Source organism: Centrocercus urophasianus, unplaced genomic scaffold (assembly GCF_019232065.1).
Source record: "Centrocercus urophasianus isolate 14NV4802_14NV808 unplaced genomic scaffold, USGS_Curo_1.0 seq_14, whole genome shotgun sequence".
Lineage (NCBI taxonomy): Eukaryota > Metazoa > Chordata > Aves > Galliformes > Phasianidae > Centrocercus > Centrocercus urophasianus.
In genome coordinates, this window is record NW_024884586.1 from 18661487 (window position 1) to 18678479 (window position 16993).

Consider the following 16993-nt stretch of genomic DNA (forward strand, 5'->3'; position numbering starts at 1 on the left):
CCCCACATCCCCCCCGCACCCGGGATGTCGGCCATGCCCATCTCCCCCCCCCCCCCCCCCAACAACATCTCTCCCTCTCTTTTTTTTTCCCCTTACTATTCTACAGGACAAAAACAAAAAATAAACAAAAAATCAGTCATTATAGAGTTTTTTCTAGATTTTTCTGGATCAAGAGTACAACATAAACTAATGGCAAAGAACAATTTTCAAAGGATATAAAGGCTAGGGAATTAGGTATGGGTTCCTTCGGGAAAAAAATAGAAATTAACACTCCCTTCAAAAACCATACAGAAGGGAAGTGCTTAACATCCTTTGGTTGCTTTGAATACTTCAGTTGTAATCTTCTATAAAACAGGTCTCTCTAGATTTTGTGACTGCAGGCACCTCATCCTATTTATTATAGCGGGTAACATGATTTCCTTCTCCCAAGGAAGGTGATTTCCTGCTGGTTTATTCCAAAAACTTGCCCCTGGCTCAGTCATATCTGCAAAAGTCTACTCTTAACAAAGCCAATAAATAAATCAGCATTCCCTGAAGCTGTAACACATGGTCATTTCCTCAGACTCCTAGAAACATTTCCACCTGCACAAGTGGTTACAGCGAGACCCTCCAAACCACTACACTTGACAACTGCTATTTTTATAAACTGGTTTCCTCTCAGGCCGGAGCATCCTTCTATTTCTATAGCACTCCAGAGACTTCCTAGAGTGATTATAAACAAGCAGACAAAATTGATGCTAAGACTGATAAAGAGTGGCTGCAATAACCTCTCTTAAAACAATATGTGAACCATTGCCAAAAACATTTTTTGTAGAACAAAACAAAAAGAATTTTATTTTCAGATGGGAAGAAAATTAATTATCTTCTGTTACAAAAATTACTTTTCCTATTTGCGTTTAAAGTTCTCTCTTGTTTTATGCTTTATGCTTTGGTGAAGAGTTACGCTGAGATCTTAAAAAGGAGTTCTGCTGGCCTGCCTCTATGTACTGCAAGAAATCCTCACCTCCTGCCCTTTTTTAGTACTTCTTCACGAAAATCATCCTCATCAATCTACTTGTCTTCTATTTCAAGCATTCTCATAACAGGAGCTGCCAGGTTTGCAAGCAATAACTGATGGAGCAGTATGTCCTCACATTTACCCCTGTGCAAAGACACTGGCTCACATTTCCAAACCAGTGAAGCCATATTAATGCAGCTCTCCACCCAGTTGATTAACACTTCTTCTTAGCTGGGTAATTAGCAAAGGTGGAACACCACACTCACCTGCTAAGAATGTGCTTGGGCACCTTGGAGCCCAGCATATGCCCTAGAAGGCAGAAACTCATTGTTTGTCAAGATCTGCATAAGCGTGGAGCAATTGCTGCAGCTGTTTATCTGAAAAGAACTCAGGGATGGTACAGGGTGCTGCCAGCTCATACACCTGTTCCAGTTATGCTGGAAGCTCTCTTGCTTGAGTAAGAACCAATGGATTCAATATTTGCAAAGCAGTTTGAGATTCTTATCTAAGATGTCTTAGATAAGATGTGGAAGTGGTTTTGTTGTTTTGTTTTTTTTTTTTAATTTATTTATTGTTTGTTTTTTAGTGATAATCAGTTGCTCTCATCTGATCAATCATTTGTCCCTCAGTTCCAAGGTAATGATTTTCTAATGTGCTGGCCAAATTTACACAACTGACATGGGAAAATCCATTCTCAGACATGGGTTTCTCAAATAGACATCCTAAGGTTTCACAAAACATCATAGAACTTACAGAAATCCAGTGCAGCACTCACACTGGCAGGAAAGGCAGGTGCCACAAGCCAGCTACTACAGAGAAGCAGCAGCCAGCCTGAACCCAGCAGCTGGAGAGCACCCATAGCATCTCTGTGGTACCAAAACCAAAGAGAACAGAAATCACCCGGTCAGGTCCCATTAGTTCTTCTGCTCTCTGTAGGGTTTACTCTTTTAATTAATTCCAGTAACATATTAAGCTTAATTAATGTATTTTAAAAGCATCCATGACAATTGTAATATGATGTGTTAGGGTTTAGTTATACAAAGAAAATACCAGCTATGTATGCATAAAGAAAATAGGCTGCCCAAGGAGATGGTGGAGTCATCATCCCTGGAGGTTTTCAAGAAAAGGGTGAATATCATACTGAACAACATGATTTTAGCCATCACACGTATGGGTTGATGGTTGGACTAGATCATCTTAGTGCTCTTTCCAACTTTAATGATTCTTTGATTCTATGAAAAGGATATAAGTCCTGTTATTCAGTCTATGTAAAACCTATTATGACCTTTTTACATGTTAGCATTACTGCTGTTATCATGCTGCATGCACTGAGGGGCTTTTTGCAGTGCCTTGGGTGGTGAAAGACACCAAGCAGAACTGAGTGCTGGAGCAAGGAAGGGGCACGCTACAACTATTGTTTAGTGCTGTCACCAAATATCATTATTTTTAATAAGAGCAAGACTGGGGTGGCTGGTCTATGACTTGTTTCACTGATTTTTGTCTGTCACCCTGACATTAGTTCAGTGTTTCCAAAATTGTGCTTGTGTGTGCATTATGTTCAAGTGCTATCTGCAAGCAGTGTAGCACATTGAGATACCTGTGCACAAACAGGGCAGAGTGTTCATTACCAGTTTCTCTGTGCTCCCAGGGAAATCAAGGTTGTTAGAGTTCTCCAAACAGCACCTCCATCAAACACAAAGCAGAATTCATATTCTCTTCCACTTTTCCACCACTTCTCAAAAGAAAAAGAACTCAGTATGAAACTTGGCACCATATTACTATGTTGGTGGAAATGATGGATTCCTCCATCATACAAATAATCCAACTTTCTCCCACTCAGTCTAGCAAGAATATCAAAACAGAAATTTCTCTGTAGTGAGTTCTATGAGGATTCCAAGCAGTCTGCATTCCTGGCATATTTGTGTGTCCCTAAGTTTATCCTAGCCCTCTTTAAGGTCACACTCACATTTACAAGTAGGAATGTGTGGCATGCAGCCATCAAAAAGTGCTGGTGTTAATGCTACGCTATGTTAGCTGTATAATACATCCTGTCACATCACAAGTGGCTCTAACATGGCAGTTCTTCCTAATGATTCCATGAAAACAGAAGATGGTTATTCTTCTTTACCTTTTTTACTTCTTCTGTCCATGGCTTTCTTCAGCTTCTATATTTCTTCATCCAGCAGGCTCTTCCAGCATGGGCTATTGCTAACAGCATCTTCTGCACTTGTGGTACCAATGATACAGACTATCACAACTCCATCATATCTACTGTAGATTACTCTAGTCTCATAGTATCCCAAAACTATTATCAAATATATACCACATCAGCATACATTTTGGTTTTCAGTGTTAGCTGCCTGTTTTAACATAGATGTCTCATCAGTCAGTGGAATATGGCACTTGCTTGCCCAAAACAGAGAGTAGTCACCCAACACCATTGATTCCAGAGAGGAGAATATGCTCTTCAACCTCTGGAGGCAGCCAACATATACTCAGTATTGAATATAGCCCTTCTTAGATTGGTATGTATTCCAAAGTCAGTCTAAGCAAACAGAAACATCGTGCAGAGTTCCTGAAATTCATCTTCAATGTGTGTGATGAATACTATCCCCATTATCATACAGCAGCTTACTTGCAAGCCAGCACTCAACTGCTGATTTTCTAAATGAAATATGGAATGTTTGCCATCTGGTCTTGTGAGGAGGTGGCCTCTTTCAGGACTGGATGAAAAAGTGTGGTGAGGAAGCAAAGAAAACCACGTGCCAAAATGCGCTGGTACAATTACCTATGGTAATATGCAACCACAATGCATGCTAGTCCACAGGCCATCCTGAAAAGATTAGTTGAGATTTAAAAAAAACAAAACAAAACAAAACAAAACAAACAAACAAACAAACAAAAAAACAACAAAACTTGAGGACAAGAAATTTACAACCATTTGAAAAGACCATTTCTTCTGATCAGGTTGAAAGAAAAAAAGTGCTCTCTACGAAAATCATGAAAAGATTTTCTCCTCCACCCAAACATTTTTCTTGCAATCACCCAGTAATAATGCCTGCATATTTTTCTATGTCATCTACTGGCATGGCAGCCTTTCCTGGCAAAGATAACTTCTCTTCTAATGTCCCCTTGCATTCCTGGCCTAGAGAAGCATTCTGTAGAGATGAAATCATGCACAGGATGTCACCAGGGTGCTCTTTTCTTCATCTCCAGGTGCCAATTTAACTAGATGGTAGCCAGAGACCAAATCAAAGAAACTAAAATGCTTTGCTGCTGATGGTGTATCTAGAGTTGGGGGTGGGTGAAGATATGCCTATCTTGAGCTATATCTGTGAATCAGGTCCCTTTAGAGAGCATACGCCCTTGAGTTTCTACAGAGTATTTATACAAGTGTAATTAGAATGCTTCAGGTTGTGAACATCATTCAGTCAAGCTAAGTGCCAGTGTTCTGAAGTCCATCTACCACCACCATAGCAGATGCCAGGGGAACCTACTGTAGCATGCTTCTTAGGTTGAGAATGGCTGGCTGCTGTGTTTGGTGATGTCCCTGAAGTTCTTCCTCATTCCTGAGGAACCAATACTCCATGCTGGAAAAACTGCTGCTCTAATTGTTTCCTTCCTTTACCACCTCCAGACAACAAGGCTGTGACACCTCAGCTGTTGGTTGTGCAGGGAACTGGGGAGCACTGAGGAGGCAGCTGTCAGCATCATTGGCTTCCACAAGCTGCATGTTACATGTTTTAGGAACATGATTTCTTATCAGATCTTCTTTTCAGCATTGTTAGGAGAAGTTTTGGCTGGATGTTGTTGGAATCAAACTCTTCCACAGCCAAACGGAAACACTCCTTTCATGCATATGGCCATAATAACCCTGATTTCAGCAGGGAAAATTCACCTGTGCTGACAGCAGCATGGCAAGTACAGATAAAGCCACAGCTCATTCTGTGTCTTTCAGATCATTGCTTCCTCATACAAATAGCAGTTATGGGCCACAGAATATTTTCCAGCAAAAACAGTGCATATGGTACTGTGCTTGAAGTATTTTTCCAAGAAAATTTCGAAGAAAATACTGGTCAATACAGAATGGGTATTCAAAGCCCTACAATCCCAACTTCTGCAGAGGTTTACAGTCCGACAATTCAAGCTGGTTTCTCATTTATTTCAGTACTGTTAACATTGTTCTCTATCTTTTTGTATTTACAGATGTTCCAAACAAGATTTTGTTCTGATTTTGAAAACAGATAATCCAACTACACATAAAAAATTATTTCCATAAGTAAAATTTTAGCTAAGGGAATAAGATAGATTGTCAGTAAAAAGGCACTGACCTTTAGTCCTGTTTTGCTCTTCTCAACCAGAATAAACGTGAGAGAAAAACACTAACTGGGTTAACCAGCAGAAGGTTGAGATTCATCTCACATAACTCCTGATAGCTTTAAAATGGGTGTTTACATCAGACAGCAGTTAGGAATTTGTGGAGTCTCATCCTAAGGCAGACATTACCACGTGACACACAACACACTGAAAAATCTATGTATGACTACTGATGCTCAGAGGAATCCAGAGGTTTAATGCAGAGATGTTTTATGTTTCAAATGTAAAATGTGGGTAAGAGAGCTTATTTCAAAGCTAAGTGCCGATAGGAAGTAGCTTCCTTCGAATTTCCAAGGCTTTATTTTTGAAGTAGGAGACATGCTGGAATGTGTAATTTAAGCAGTGGGAACTTACGCCAGTGGCAGTAAGTGCTGCTGGTGCTCACAGCAAAATCTCACCTGTATGAGAGGCAGCAGCTGAAACCTCCTCCTAGCCTTGCTATGCAGGGTAGCAACTCCAAAACCCATCAGAAGACGGAGCCACTCTGCACGCAGGTGAGGATTTAATCCATCCCTCTTCTGTTAAAGGACTGCTGTTCTCACAGCTACATAAACCCTGCAAGAAGGACTCCTTGCTCAACAGCAAAATGTCCTGAACTATGAGGTATCTTAGCCTCTTAGAGACATAGCTCCTGCTGTATTCGAACTTCATTCCCATTATTTTGCCTCTCTTCCTCTAAATTAATTGTCATATGAGACCTGCTGCAATCCTTAAACATTTTAACATAAGCACTGATGCCTGCAATGCAAGACCTGGCTCTGCCTGCACGAAACAAAGTACCGGTTCAGGCCTGAATAGTTTATATTTCTTAACATGGATAAAAATCAGCATGTTGGCATATAGACACATGCGATTCCTCTTAGCAGGTGGCAACCCTCATTTAAATATTCTGATGTTTCAGTGACATTTGCATTTGAAAAGGACTGAGCAGAAGATAAGAGCATGCATGTGTCCTTCACACAAAGGGATGATCATGAAGGCACACAGAATAGAAGGCTATGTTCTAATCACAGAAGGAAAAACCGTGGCCATGTAACCCAGATGCAAGAACATGCAGCAAATTTTGAAATGTGAAAAATAATCTTTCTATAAGAGACAGGTGTAGAGTAGTGGTATAGAAGAACGTTGTGATTCTATACACATAAGATATTTCTTTCAGTCCACAGCACTGTCACAGCTGTTCCCTCAAAATCTCACCACCATGACAAGATTTTGATCTAAGCTTGTATCCTGAGCAGATAATGTAAAAACAAACATATCACTGTGTGGGATTAAGAAATGGAGGCAAGATGTCACCTGTCATGGGCATAATTATCATAGATTATCAAAATCCAGGAGCTCAAATTTTACTGCTTTCCTTCTTCATGAGGTTGGGTTCCTTCTCACTTACTAAGTAGAAAGCATTGTACTAAAGTCTCATTAATTCATTGTTTCTCAGCATATTTTACTATCTACAAAATTCCTCATTTAATGCATGCCTCAATGTTTCAGTATCCCTACTGCCTGTAGATGATAGAGACTGTAAGCTAAATATCTGCAAGACTAAAAGCATGGAAGATCCCAAACTTGTGGGGCATATCCTGAGAGAATACAGAAAAATCTTTATGTGACATTGATTTGTTTTTAATACAAATCCTAGTACTGGATAAATAAAAAAAGTCAAATTTTGAAAACTAGTGTATGTGAAAAAGTAAAAATACTGGAAATGGGAATTTGCTGTAACTTCTTGATGCTTAAATTGTACTCAGATTACCCACATATAACATATATATATCTTATTGCAAGGCACTCCTGTCTGCTTTTTTACAATGGTGCTTTGACTTCCAGATAAAGCTCCTTTTTCAGGTTCATTTTTGTTTCAGTAGAGCTTGTCTGAATCAATGATAATGCATTATTTCCATTAAACCATCTATCTCCAATTCAGATGCTTCTTGCGATGACATTGCTATATGTGATTTATGTCTTCACTTAAACCTCTCTTATCCAGATAGATAGGAAGCAATGTCTGTACTTATTTCACAAATGGCAAAGTAGTAGAATGAGGATCCTTACTGAAATCAATAATTTCTAACAAAAAAATAAAGTATTGATCAAATACAATAAATAGTTTAAGTACATTCAAACATTGCTTCTTTAGCAGAATTCTTCATTACCTTTCCTTTTTTTCCTCTGATGTAGTACAGAAGTCATGCAAAATCAGGGATCAATATTCCAGAACTCTCCCCTAAACTGCTAAGCTAAAGATCGCACTTGCAAACCATTACAGAAGAACATGAATCACTTACTTTTGGCCATTTCATTTATGAAAATCACTGCAGAATTGGAAATACAACAGTCGATTTCCTTTACAAATAACTGAGGGATAAAAACAGTATGCAGATATTCTGTATACTTCCAATTAAATGGAAAAGAGAAATATGAGTGGCTGTTCTAAATATCATAGACAAAAAATATCCAAACAATAAATCTTAAAATGTTTTCCTTGTAACACTCAAATTGCTGCCATCATTACTTATCTGGCTGAGCCTTCTCTCCTTTCAGCAAAACAAAACCACCAGCCCTCTTTCGTTCAAAATTCCCTTATTTACAATACCTTGAAATCACCTTTGCCAGGTTCAATACTTCTTTCACCTTCTTCTTGAGGTCCAGCACCTCCAGAATAGTCATAAGGATTATAGTGACGCAAAAAATCTGCGTCTTCTTCACCCTGAAGAAATAATTGATAACATTAAAACAACAACAGTATATGATGCTAGATTATTAACTCCTACTTTCAGTAACTCATGCTGAAACCCCAGCTAGAACAGCTGTTGGTTGTATCTTATTGTGGCACAATGCTAAGCACAAGAAGCAGACCACCATATGGTTCAGCACACACTGGAACCAAAACCAAGACAGGGGGAACCCTTTCAGAAAGTCAATGAAAGAGAAGCCATTTCAGTTGCAAGATACTCCAAAAAAGTGCCTAAATTTATTTCATGACTAAAAGCGTGGGTTTTGTTTTGAATGTGACCTTTTGGCAACCTGCTCCTCCTCTCAGGAGTCGTTAAACCTTGATGAAAAAGATTTCCAACTGTCTGCTCTGGTTTTGCACCTCAAACAGGAAACACTGCAATTGCAAAAACTGAAACACAAAATTCCTTTTTTTCTCTCTTTTTTTTTAGGAAACAGAAGATTTAAAATGATTCTAAAATTTAGAGTAGCCTCTTTTGAAAAGCTTGCTAGGAAAACACTACTGTGGGACAATTCCTAGAAAATTGTTGTTTGTTTCACAAAGTGATGTGCCTTTATCTAGTTCAGGAGCACAGAAGACAATATATAATATAATACAGTTAAAATCAAATGCAAATATTGAAATGATCCAGAGAATGCAAAAACAATTTGGAACAAAGTGGGAATGTGGAAACTAAATATAATTCCCAGTCTCTAATCTTTACCTTGTCCATAGCTCTTTTCCAAGAACAATAACAAAAAAGAGGTTGTTACTTCAATCATAATGTATCAAGATTTTGGTATTAAGATGGAAATACTTGGTTTTTAACAAGAGTAATGTTTGCTTCTGGAAGAAGCATGAGCCTCCCTTTTTTTTTTTCTAAAAAATGTGAAATACAGAAAACTTTCTTTTTTTGGGGCAGTGAATCTGGGTCTGATCATTCACTCCCCTAAACACTGTCTCCTTCCATTTTCATTTTTTTCTACTATCTGTCCCCTTGCTAGTCAGTCTTCTCCAATATTGCCTATAAGACAGAAATCTTTGGCTACAGTGACAGCAGAAGGACTTTTGCCAGTGGTGGTCGTGAAGCAAACATTTCACCTTAATATTTCTTTATGCAGAAACATCAGTGCCTAGTTCCATCAATCAGTATGTACAGTTTCATGTATATAAATACAATCATAAAGCCAGATTTTGTTTTCTGTCAAACACATCTTAACTGGACCTTAAACAAACTTTTAAAGTGAATTTCTTACCTCTAGTCCTTTGGTACCCAATGGCATCATGGTCTTCCCTGGATACACATAACTGAGTGATTCCGGCACCTCCACGGGCAGCAGTTCCTGAGACATGTTTGTAGGATTTATGCTTGTAGGAGTCAATGACAAGTTATTTTATAAAATGACCTGAGGCTCCACCCATCTCATCTCTATAAGTAAAGGACTCCCCTCCCATTGCTGGATATGAGAGAGCACTAAGGATGACTACACTGGGAAAGGCTCCTACAGGGAAAGAGCAACAGCTGGAAGGGATGCAGTATATTCCTCTGATTGAGAAGCTAGGGCACCTCTCCCAGCCTTTTCTTGCCCCTTGGCCTCCGATTCTGCACTCTTTTGGCACAGTGACAATGGGCCCGCACTGTCCTGCCTAGCAGAGAAAAAGCAAGGAAGCCATTGCCCCTAGTGTCTGCTTTTCCAGCTCAGCACTTCCCACCTGTAGCATGGGCACTGAGCCCTGTAGAAAGTCTCTGTATGTAAATAACTACCCACGACATGCAGACACACACTCATCCACTTCATTCAGAGCCTCAATATATTGGGGCAGATCTGAACTCATTTCCCGTAAAGATGCACAAAGAGGCACAGCCCTCCACCCTGCAGGAACCACTCCCAGAAGGTACCACCTCGACCACTTGACAGATTACTACACCAGCCAGCAGCTCCTGGCTTATTCTGATTGCTTCCATTTCTTCTTTCTTGGAAAGCAAGGAGAAGGCTGGATCTTTCCTTTTCAGAACTGGGCTGTAGAAAGAGAAGGTGAATGAATGACGTGGAGAACTTGTCCCAGATTGAATGCATGAAGATGGCAAGGAGAAAGAAGTGAACATTTGCAAGGGTTAGCAGAGATCTCAAGGTCAATGCCTTTTGCTACAGTTATTGCCCTGTACTACTGCATACTACTGCACATGCAGTACCTTAAATAAATTTTTAGAAAAGAAAAACAAAAATAAACAAACAAAAACCACAAAAAATAACATTTGTAAAACAGATAAGAATGATCATTTTGTACACTTTCCGAGAAAGGCAATTGAACTTACTCAGCAGCTGCCAGAAACTTTTATCAATGAAATATGTTAATGGGATACACCATCCAGTGTTTTAGCTTTATTTTACAGAGATTTTATTCAGCTGATGAGCATGAACAAAAGAGCACACGAACATCTCCTGGCATACTCAGTGGAAATTACTATCTTAAAACACAGGAAAACAAATAACAAACTTGCAGCTCTAGTAACAGTAGGCTGTGTCATAGCATTAGTAATTCCAGCATGAAAAGCAGCTCTGCCCACACTTACAGTACAGGAGCATCTTTTGGCCTCAGGTCACAGACACTCTGAGCTACATCCTGAAGAACTCTTCCTGCAAAGTTCTTCTGCAGAGTTCTTTTCTAGCCCTGCCAGGAAAGGAGACTTGCCCAACCTTGAAACACAGGACACTAAAATAATTGTATACTTGTTATTAGACCAGGCCAGGTTTCCCAAGATTGTTGAGTTCAGAGAACCATTATTAGCATAAATGATGATGTTCAGAAACTCCTCTAAAGGTGATGGATTTTCTTAAGATTGAGAATCCCTGTCCTCAAGGAAAGTGGTGCATCCCTTCAAGTAGTGAAGAATACACAGACTCAGCACACAGACTTCCACATCTGTCGAGGTAATGCCCAGTTATATGCACACTGAGCTGTCTGGTAGGGTATGTTCAGCCTTCAGCAAAACCAAGTTATTCTTCTCCCACTCAACTGACTCCACAGGAAACATCACAAAAGAAGAAAACTCCAAGGCTGTCATTAATGCCTGTCATTAATGATTAAACTAATGTTATCTAATTCAAAACCTGATTGTACAAATTCAAGTTGTCTCAATTTCTATAATAAAGAGCAGAGGCCCCAAGAGGAATCAATTGTTTACATAATGTATTTCAGCAGTTTGAGGATAGATAAGGACAGGCAACCTAAGTGCCTCAAAGAACTAATGAACTATAATTGTCATGGTGGCAAATAGCACACTACTCACTTCCTTTAGTGCTTGCTGTTCCTAGTATTCCCTCTCATACTTAGGATTCTTATTTACACACACTATTCATTTTGGAGAACGACTTGACAAACAAATCTGTATTATGTTTGACTGCACAGAAACACTGAGGAGAAATGGAGCTCCAGGAGGAACTCCCATGCTTTAACATGTTCAACAATAGTTTTGTGGTTTCTTTTATCACCATCTTGGACTGGACCACAGATGATTATAGCCAGTGTCCCTCCTGTCTAGCTGCAATAAAAGCTTGCCTTCAGAAAGGTCAGACACAATGAACCTGGGATTAATTTTGGCAAGCAAAAATCCCACACAGCATCTGCTGTGATCTGCATGTTACAAGTTCTCAAACACATATACTTTTGCATAAACTTAGAGAGCAAAGTCATTCTGGCTCAGCTACATCCTCTTCCTGCAGGAAGGGCAATGTCTCAGACAATTTTATGGTCAGTAAGTGAAGATGATTTGGGAAGGAGAGGAGAGGAAATTCACTGGGGGCAGGGACACTGCTGCTGCTCATCTTGACCTCTTTCACAGGTGAGAGGAAATCTAGGAAATGAATTTTGAGACAAACTTTTAGTCAGAGTTGCAAAATTCTGTAATATATTCCTTTTAAGGCTTTATAATTCTTTAATACATTGCTGCTAGGACATAATGATTACACTGAGAAAAGTGTGGTGCTTTATATCCATTACATTTATGCATCAGCATTTGTATGCATCAAGACATGACAGTTCTAATAATGAGAGGTATTATTTTCTGAGTAAAGATCATAATTAATAACTGACATCATTAATAACTTTTCACACCTGTGCACTCAAAGTTAAATGCTTGCCTATGTTTATTTCGTGTTACTGTTACTGATACACTGGATAAAAATCAGCACTTACCACTCCTTGAGCAGCCTAATCGAAGCAGACATCTGCACTCCTCACAGGATTTCTTAGATTTTATGCATGTTTCAAATGTACAGTCCTTATTGGTTACCTGTACAGTGATAAAGTTCTCTGCACATGTAGTTAACTGAACCTGGGACATCTTTCACACTTGGAGAAGGTTTCCCAGGAGTAAGCTGGAAAAATAATTTCCATATTCTTCTAAACTGTTGTTCACCCTCCACACTTCTGTAAACTGCATACATGATTAACTTGAACTGGAAATCACAAGAACAGTGTGACGGATGTGACAATGTCTCCCATGCTCATAACAAGGTACGTGTTACAGGCCATCAGATCCTATACCAGCTGTGATCATGGGTCACAGATTAAAAATGACCACAAAAGACATTTTAAGGTTCTACTATGCATATGTGACTAAAGCACTTCAGTTTGTCTTAAATTACAGGACATATTCATGCAATTTTTGTCCACATCTTCCTTCACAGATCCTGATCTCTCTGAGATACTACATCATCAGTCAAATCTCAGAAATAAACCAGGTAATGCATTTACAAAGTAGATAGTAATCCAAACCAATAAGTGCTTAAAGAAGAATTTGGAGCACAGACTTACTGAAACTATTTTGAATGAGAGCCAGCTGGAGAGCAGAAATTGCAAAATTGAAGTAAGGATTAATTGCTTAAGATTTAAAAGTGTATATTGCTATATGCAGAAACTTGCAGCTCCATACCTGATCATTATCTTTCTCAAAGGATGCTCCATTATCTCGTCAGAGGAAAGGAAATAGGAGAGGTGCAAACATTCTATGTTTACATGTAAACATTGTATATTTACAACCAATTTATAAATTATTAGCTGAAAGAGAAGAAGGTGCAAAAAAACATCAGTTGGCAATAAAAGTTTTACTGCTAGGGGACAAGGGACCAGATCTTCCCAGTGTCTAACACCAGAGAGAAGGATAGCTGTAAGCTGGCAATAACTCACAGACCGTATGTCCAAAAGTCTGAGCAGCCCAATGGTCAGAATCTCAGCAGCAGAGTTTAATTGCGTCATGTGTTCTGGTTCACAGTTTTTTGGTTATTTGAGTGGGAAAGGTGTTGTGGAAGAGAATGCTGCAGGTGTGGTGGGCTTAGGTTGGAAGCTTGCAGGGAACAGGCTTTCAGAAGGAGCTCAAAGTGTTCAATGGTAAAAAAGACACAGCTGTCACTCAGTGCTACCTGTGGGGCAGTGTACCATGATGAGGGCTTGAGGGAATCCATCCTGTTAGAAAGGAGGCCCCCATGTTCTCTGAAGCTTTATCACTCACTCTGGTAACACAGAGTAATAGTAATACGTAATAGTGCTTTATTGTGGATGGGTTTGGGCACGGGTGTTCTCAGAAAGGAATTCTACCCTGTCACCTATATTCTTTTGTATCTGCTCTGGCAGATACTTCCTATCATTCACGTGGTGCAACATGGACACTCACAAAAAAAATGCTCATTCCACTCAGATGGTCTGTAATAATTTTTCGTTTGATTACTCTATAGGCTACAGAACAGCATTCAATTATGCTGCCAACCACACAACACCATGGCTAGAGTACCTTGAAGATCTCACTAACTTTTGTGTCCTCAATGGTGCTCACCTGAGCAGACTGTCAGAGCACTCACACACCTCACAGGGTGTTCAAAAACCCCATTATTGCTTTCCTTGGGATCCTACAGGCTGACTCACCTCCCTAAGCTTCCCAGTGCTTGATGCATCCCTGTGATAATCGGAAGGGCTGGGGCAAATGTGCAATTGCATGATAATACCTTCGCTTACCTACAGATAATGAATAGTTAAGAAAGAAAAGCTAGACGCAGACAAGAAGGAGAACATATTCATTAAAATTAAGGAGGTCGCTGTGCTATTGTATGAAGTTCCTATTACCATAGCTGTCAAGACTTCTGCCTTTTAAAATATTGAGGAAAATATGATGCTTACTTTATTGTGCTAAAGCCATAATGCAGCATGGGCCTGAATTTTTGCAGTGCATCTTCCCCTCTAGTTTGTTTCCCACTTTGAGGAGATCATTTTATGAAATTACTTCTATTTCCTGTAAAAAGAGACACTCTCCCAGCCTACAAAACAAAAAGTGTTTTTAAATGCCCACATCTGTAGCTGTCACTTGCATTCCTTCAATGCCTTAGTACAGCCCAGAGGCTGCCCTAGGAAAACACTCCCAATTAGCAGTTGAAGCAGAACCAAACCTCCAGAGAACAAAACCATACAAAGCTTCAGCGCAGACTCAGGAGGAGAAATGACCACCAGAATCTTCTGCATGCATTCTGTGCAATTAATTAATACAATTAAAAATAAAAAGCAAGATGAGTCCAGCAAATTAACCAGCCCCATCCCCCTAAGTCATGAGCGAAGTATCTCCACTAAGTATAAACCAAGAGTGCTGACTGGATGGGAGTCAGGAGAGCAGGTCTCTGTTGAGGAGCATCGCTGGGAGCCACGTCCATAATATCTCAGAGAGAAAGAGAACAACTGTCCCAAATGTCTGTGCTTCCTCCTTCTCCCAGCTGTAGACACGCTACGGCACAGGTCACATATTTTGATTCACTTGGGTTACAGGGGCCTGCATGATGTCATGGAGCTCTGAGTGGCTGAGGCAACGCAATGGGGCTTGACTGCAGATAGAAAGATGGGGCTGGTGTCCCAGCCTCAGCTCAGGAGCATTATGTAGGATTGCTGCCTGTCTCTGGGTGAAGGCCCTCACTACCCCAGGAGGAGGACTGCCATGGATGATCGAGAATTGCAAGGGGAGGACTGACAAGAAGATCCAGTTCTCATAGTTCTCATGCAAGAGCTTCTCCCATACCAGAGTCTGGCTAGACTGTGTTCAAGAGGCAAGGGCACCTTGGGACAGGCTCAGCCCCTGGGGGTACTGTGGAGGGTTGTTGTGGCAGCATCAGAATAAATGAGGCTTTCCTCCTTATAAACAAAACAACAAACACACAGCAAGGAAAGCAAAAGGGTTATAGTTAAGGTCAGGGAAGGGTAAACAGAGGTAGACCACTTGAAACTTGGAGTCACTGAGGCCACAGTGGGAAAAGAAGGGAGCTCCATTTGCAACAATTGAAGATGGCCAAAAGTCCAGCTGGAAGACAGACAAGTGGGAGAAGCAGCAAATGCATCTGTTACCCCAAAAGGGGTTTTCCATAATGACAAACAAGGAAGCCCAGGAGGGATTTGGAGCTGGGGCAGAGGAAAGGCAATGCCAAAAGATCCTGTGTAATTCAACAGCAGAGATCACAAAGAGAACAGCCCTTGATGCGCACAGACAAATAAACAGTCATTCAAGCTCCATAGATATTTGAGCCAGGGCTGCAAATTGAGTGGAAGTGTGAGGGCCTGGAAAAAGAGCTGGGACAAGGTCAGACCAACCCTAAGGGGCCGAGGTAATTGGAGGTAAGAATGGGAGACTGAAGAAGACACAGATTTAAAGACATAGAAGAATGCACAAAGCAAGAGAGAGAAAGGCAGAATATGACAGCAAGAGGAAAAAAAGTTCAACCTTTTCTAAGTTAATGTTTCATTTTGGATTAAAAAATTATTTTCTATTTTGGCAACAATTACATCATTTACAACAAACCACACACAGCTCTGTGTGTCAATTTATGTTACTTTAACACAGACAGGTCACTATGTTTCATTTAAATTTGAACTACTTAAGGGCATCTGATACTGGCTGAAGCATTATCTTCTTTACAGCTAGGTTTGCAGAGTATTTGCATTATTAAAATCTTTCATAAATCAAATAAATATTTTGATCTTCATTCAAAAGATAAGTGATCTCAACAAATTGCCTTGTGATATTTATAGTAGCTGCACAAAGCCTGTATTACTTGTATACATTCAAGGACTGAAAAAATTATGTAATTATTCACGAATTACCCATGGATATCAGTTTAAAACACTTAGCTTGTTCCCTTGCCACAAAATCTGAATGTTTGTTTTTAATGTTTTTATTCTCACAGCATCCTTGTCTGTAATAACAAGAAATACTATTAGACCTGTTGAAACCAATGGGAAGTAGATGCTAAACTGGATACTCTGAACATCACAAATATTCAATTAAAAACACAATCTCAGGTCAGCTGCTTATGCATGCACCAGAAGAGCAGCTTGTGACTCTCTAGAGGGTTTGGAACGATCACTTCCATAGGATTTTCCAAACCCAAATATTGCTGGCATAATAAAACTTGTAAATTCAGAAGTATAGAAATTCTGCATCATACACAGTAAATCTTGGCTCTTCTATATCTTTTTATGTTTAGTTTTGTGTGCTATTTGCAATAAAATTTAATGCTGATGCTATAACAAAATTTAGTTATCTCTTTCCCTTGGGATTGTCTACATTTGTTCCATGTTTTTTCTAATTGCACTGAATTTGAAATAGATTAAATACCCGTAGCTCCTTTATCTTCACATTTAATTTTTCACTTGTGTTTTTGCAAGAATTGTTGCTGTTCCACATTCATAAAATCAAAAAACCCATCAACAAACCCCATATTTTCTAACCTTTAATTTACTGTATATACACATATGTAAATATACACACGGAAAAAAAAAATGTTTACTAGCAGTGCAAACCTGCTTTTATGCATGAGAGTTATCACTGTTTTGTTTCATGGGTTTATCTAGGATTGCTACTTGGTGTAGAGGAA

At 39.6% G+C, this 16993-nt stretch overlaps 1 protein-coding gene across 3 annotated transcripts in view; it reads right to left on the reverse strand.

The window, feature by feature from the left end:
- Positions 1–9440, reverse strand: part of LOC122158070 (cytosolic phospholipase A2 epsilon-like) — a 31190-nt gene extending 21750 nt beyond the window's left edge. The window contains exons 1-2 of one of the 3 annotated variants that reach the window (XM_042814445.1): positions 9344–9440; positions 7968–8081 (exon numbers count right to left, since the gene is read on the reverse strand). In XM_042814445.1, the coding sequence (XP_042670379.1) occupies positions 7968–8081; positions 9344–9439 (210 nt within the window). In that variant the 5' untranslated portion in view covers position 9440. Of the gene's footprint in view, positions 1–289; positions 591–7967; positions 8082–9343 lie in introns of those variants that run through there. The other 2 variants (XM_042814446.1, XM_042814447.1) reach the window with 2 other exon arrangements.
- Between the last annotated feature and the right edge of the window lie 7553 nt (positions 9441–16993).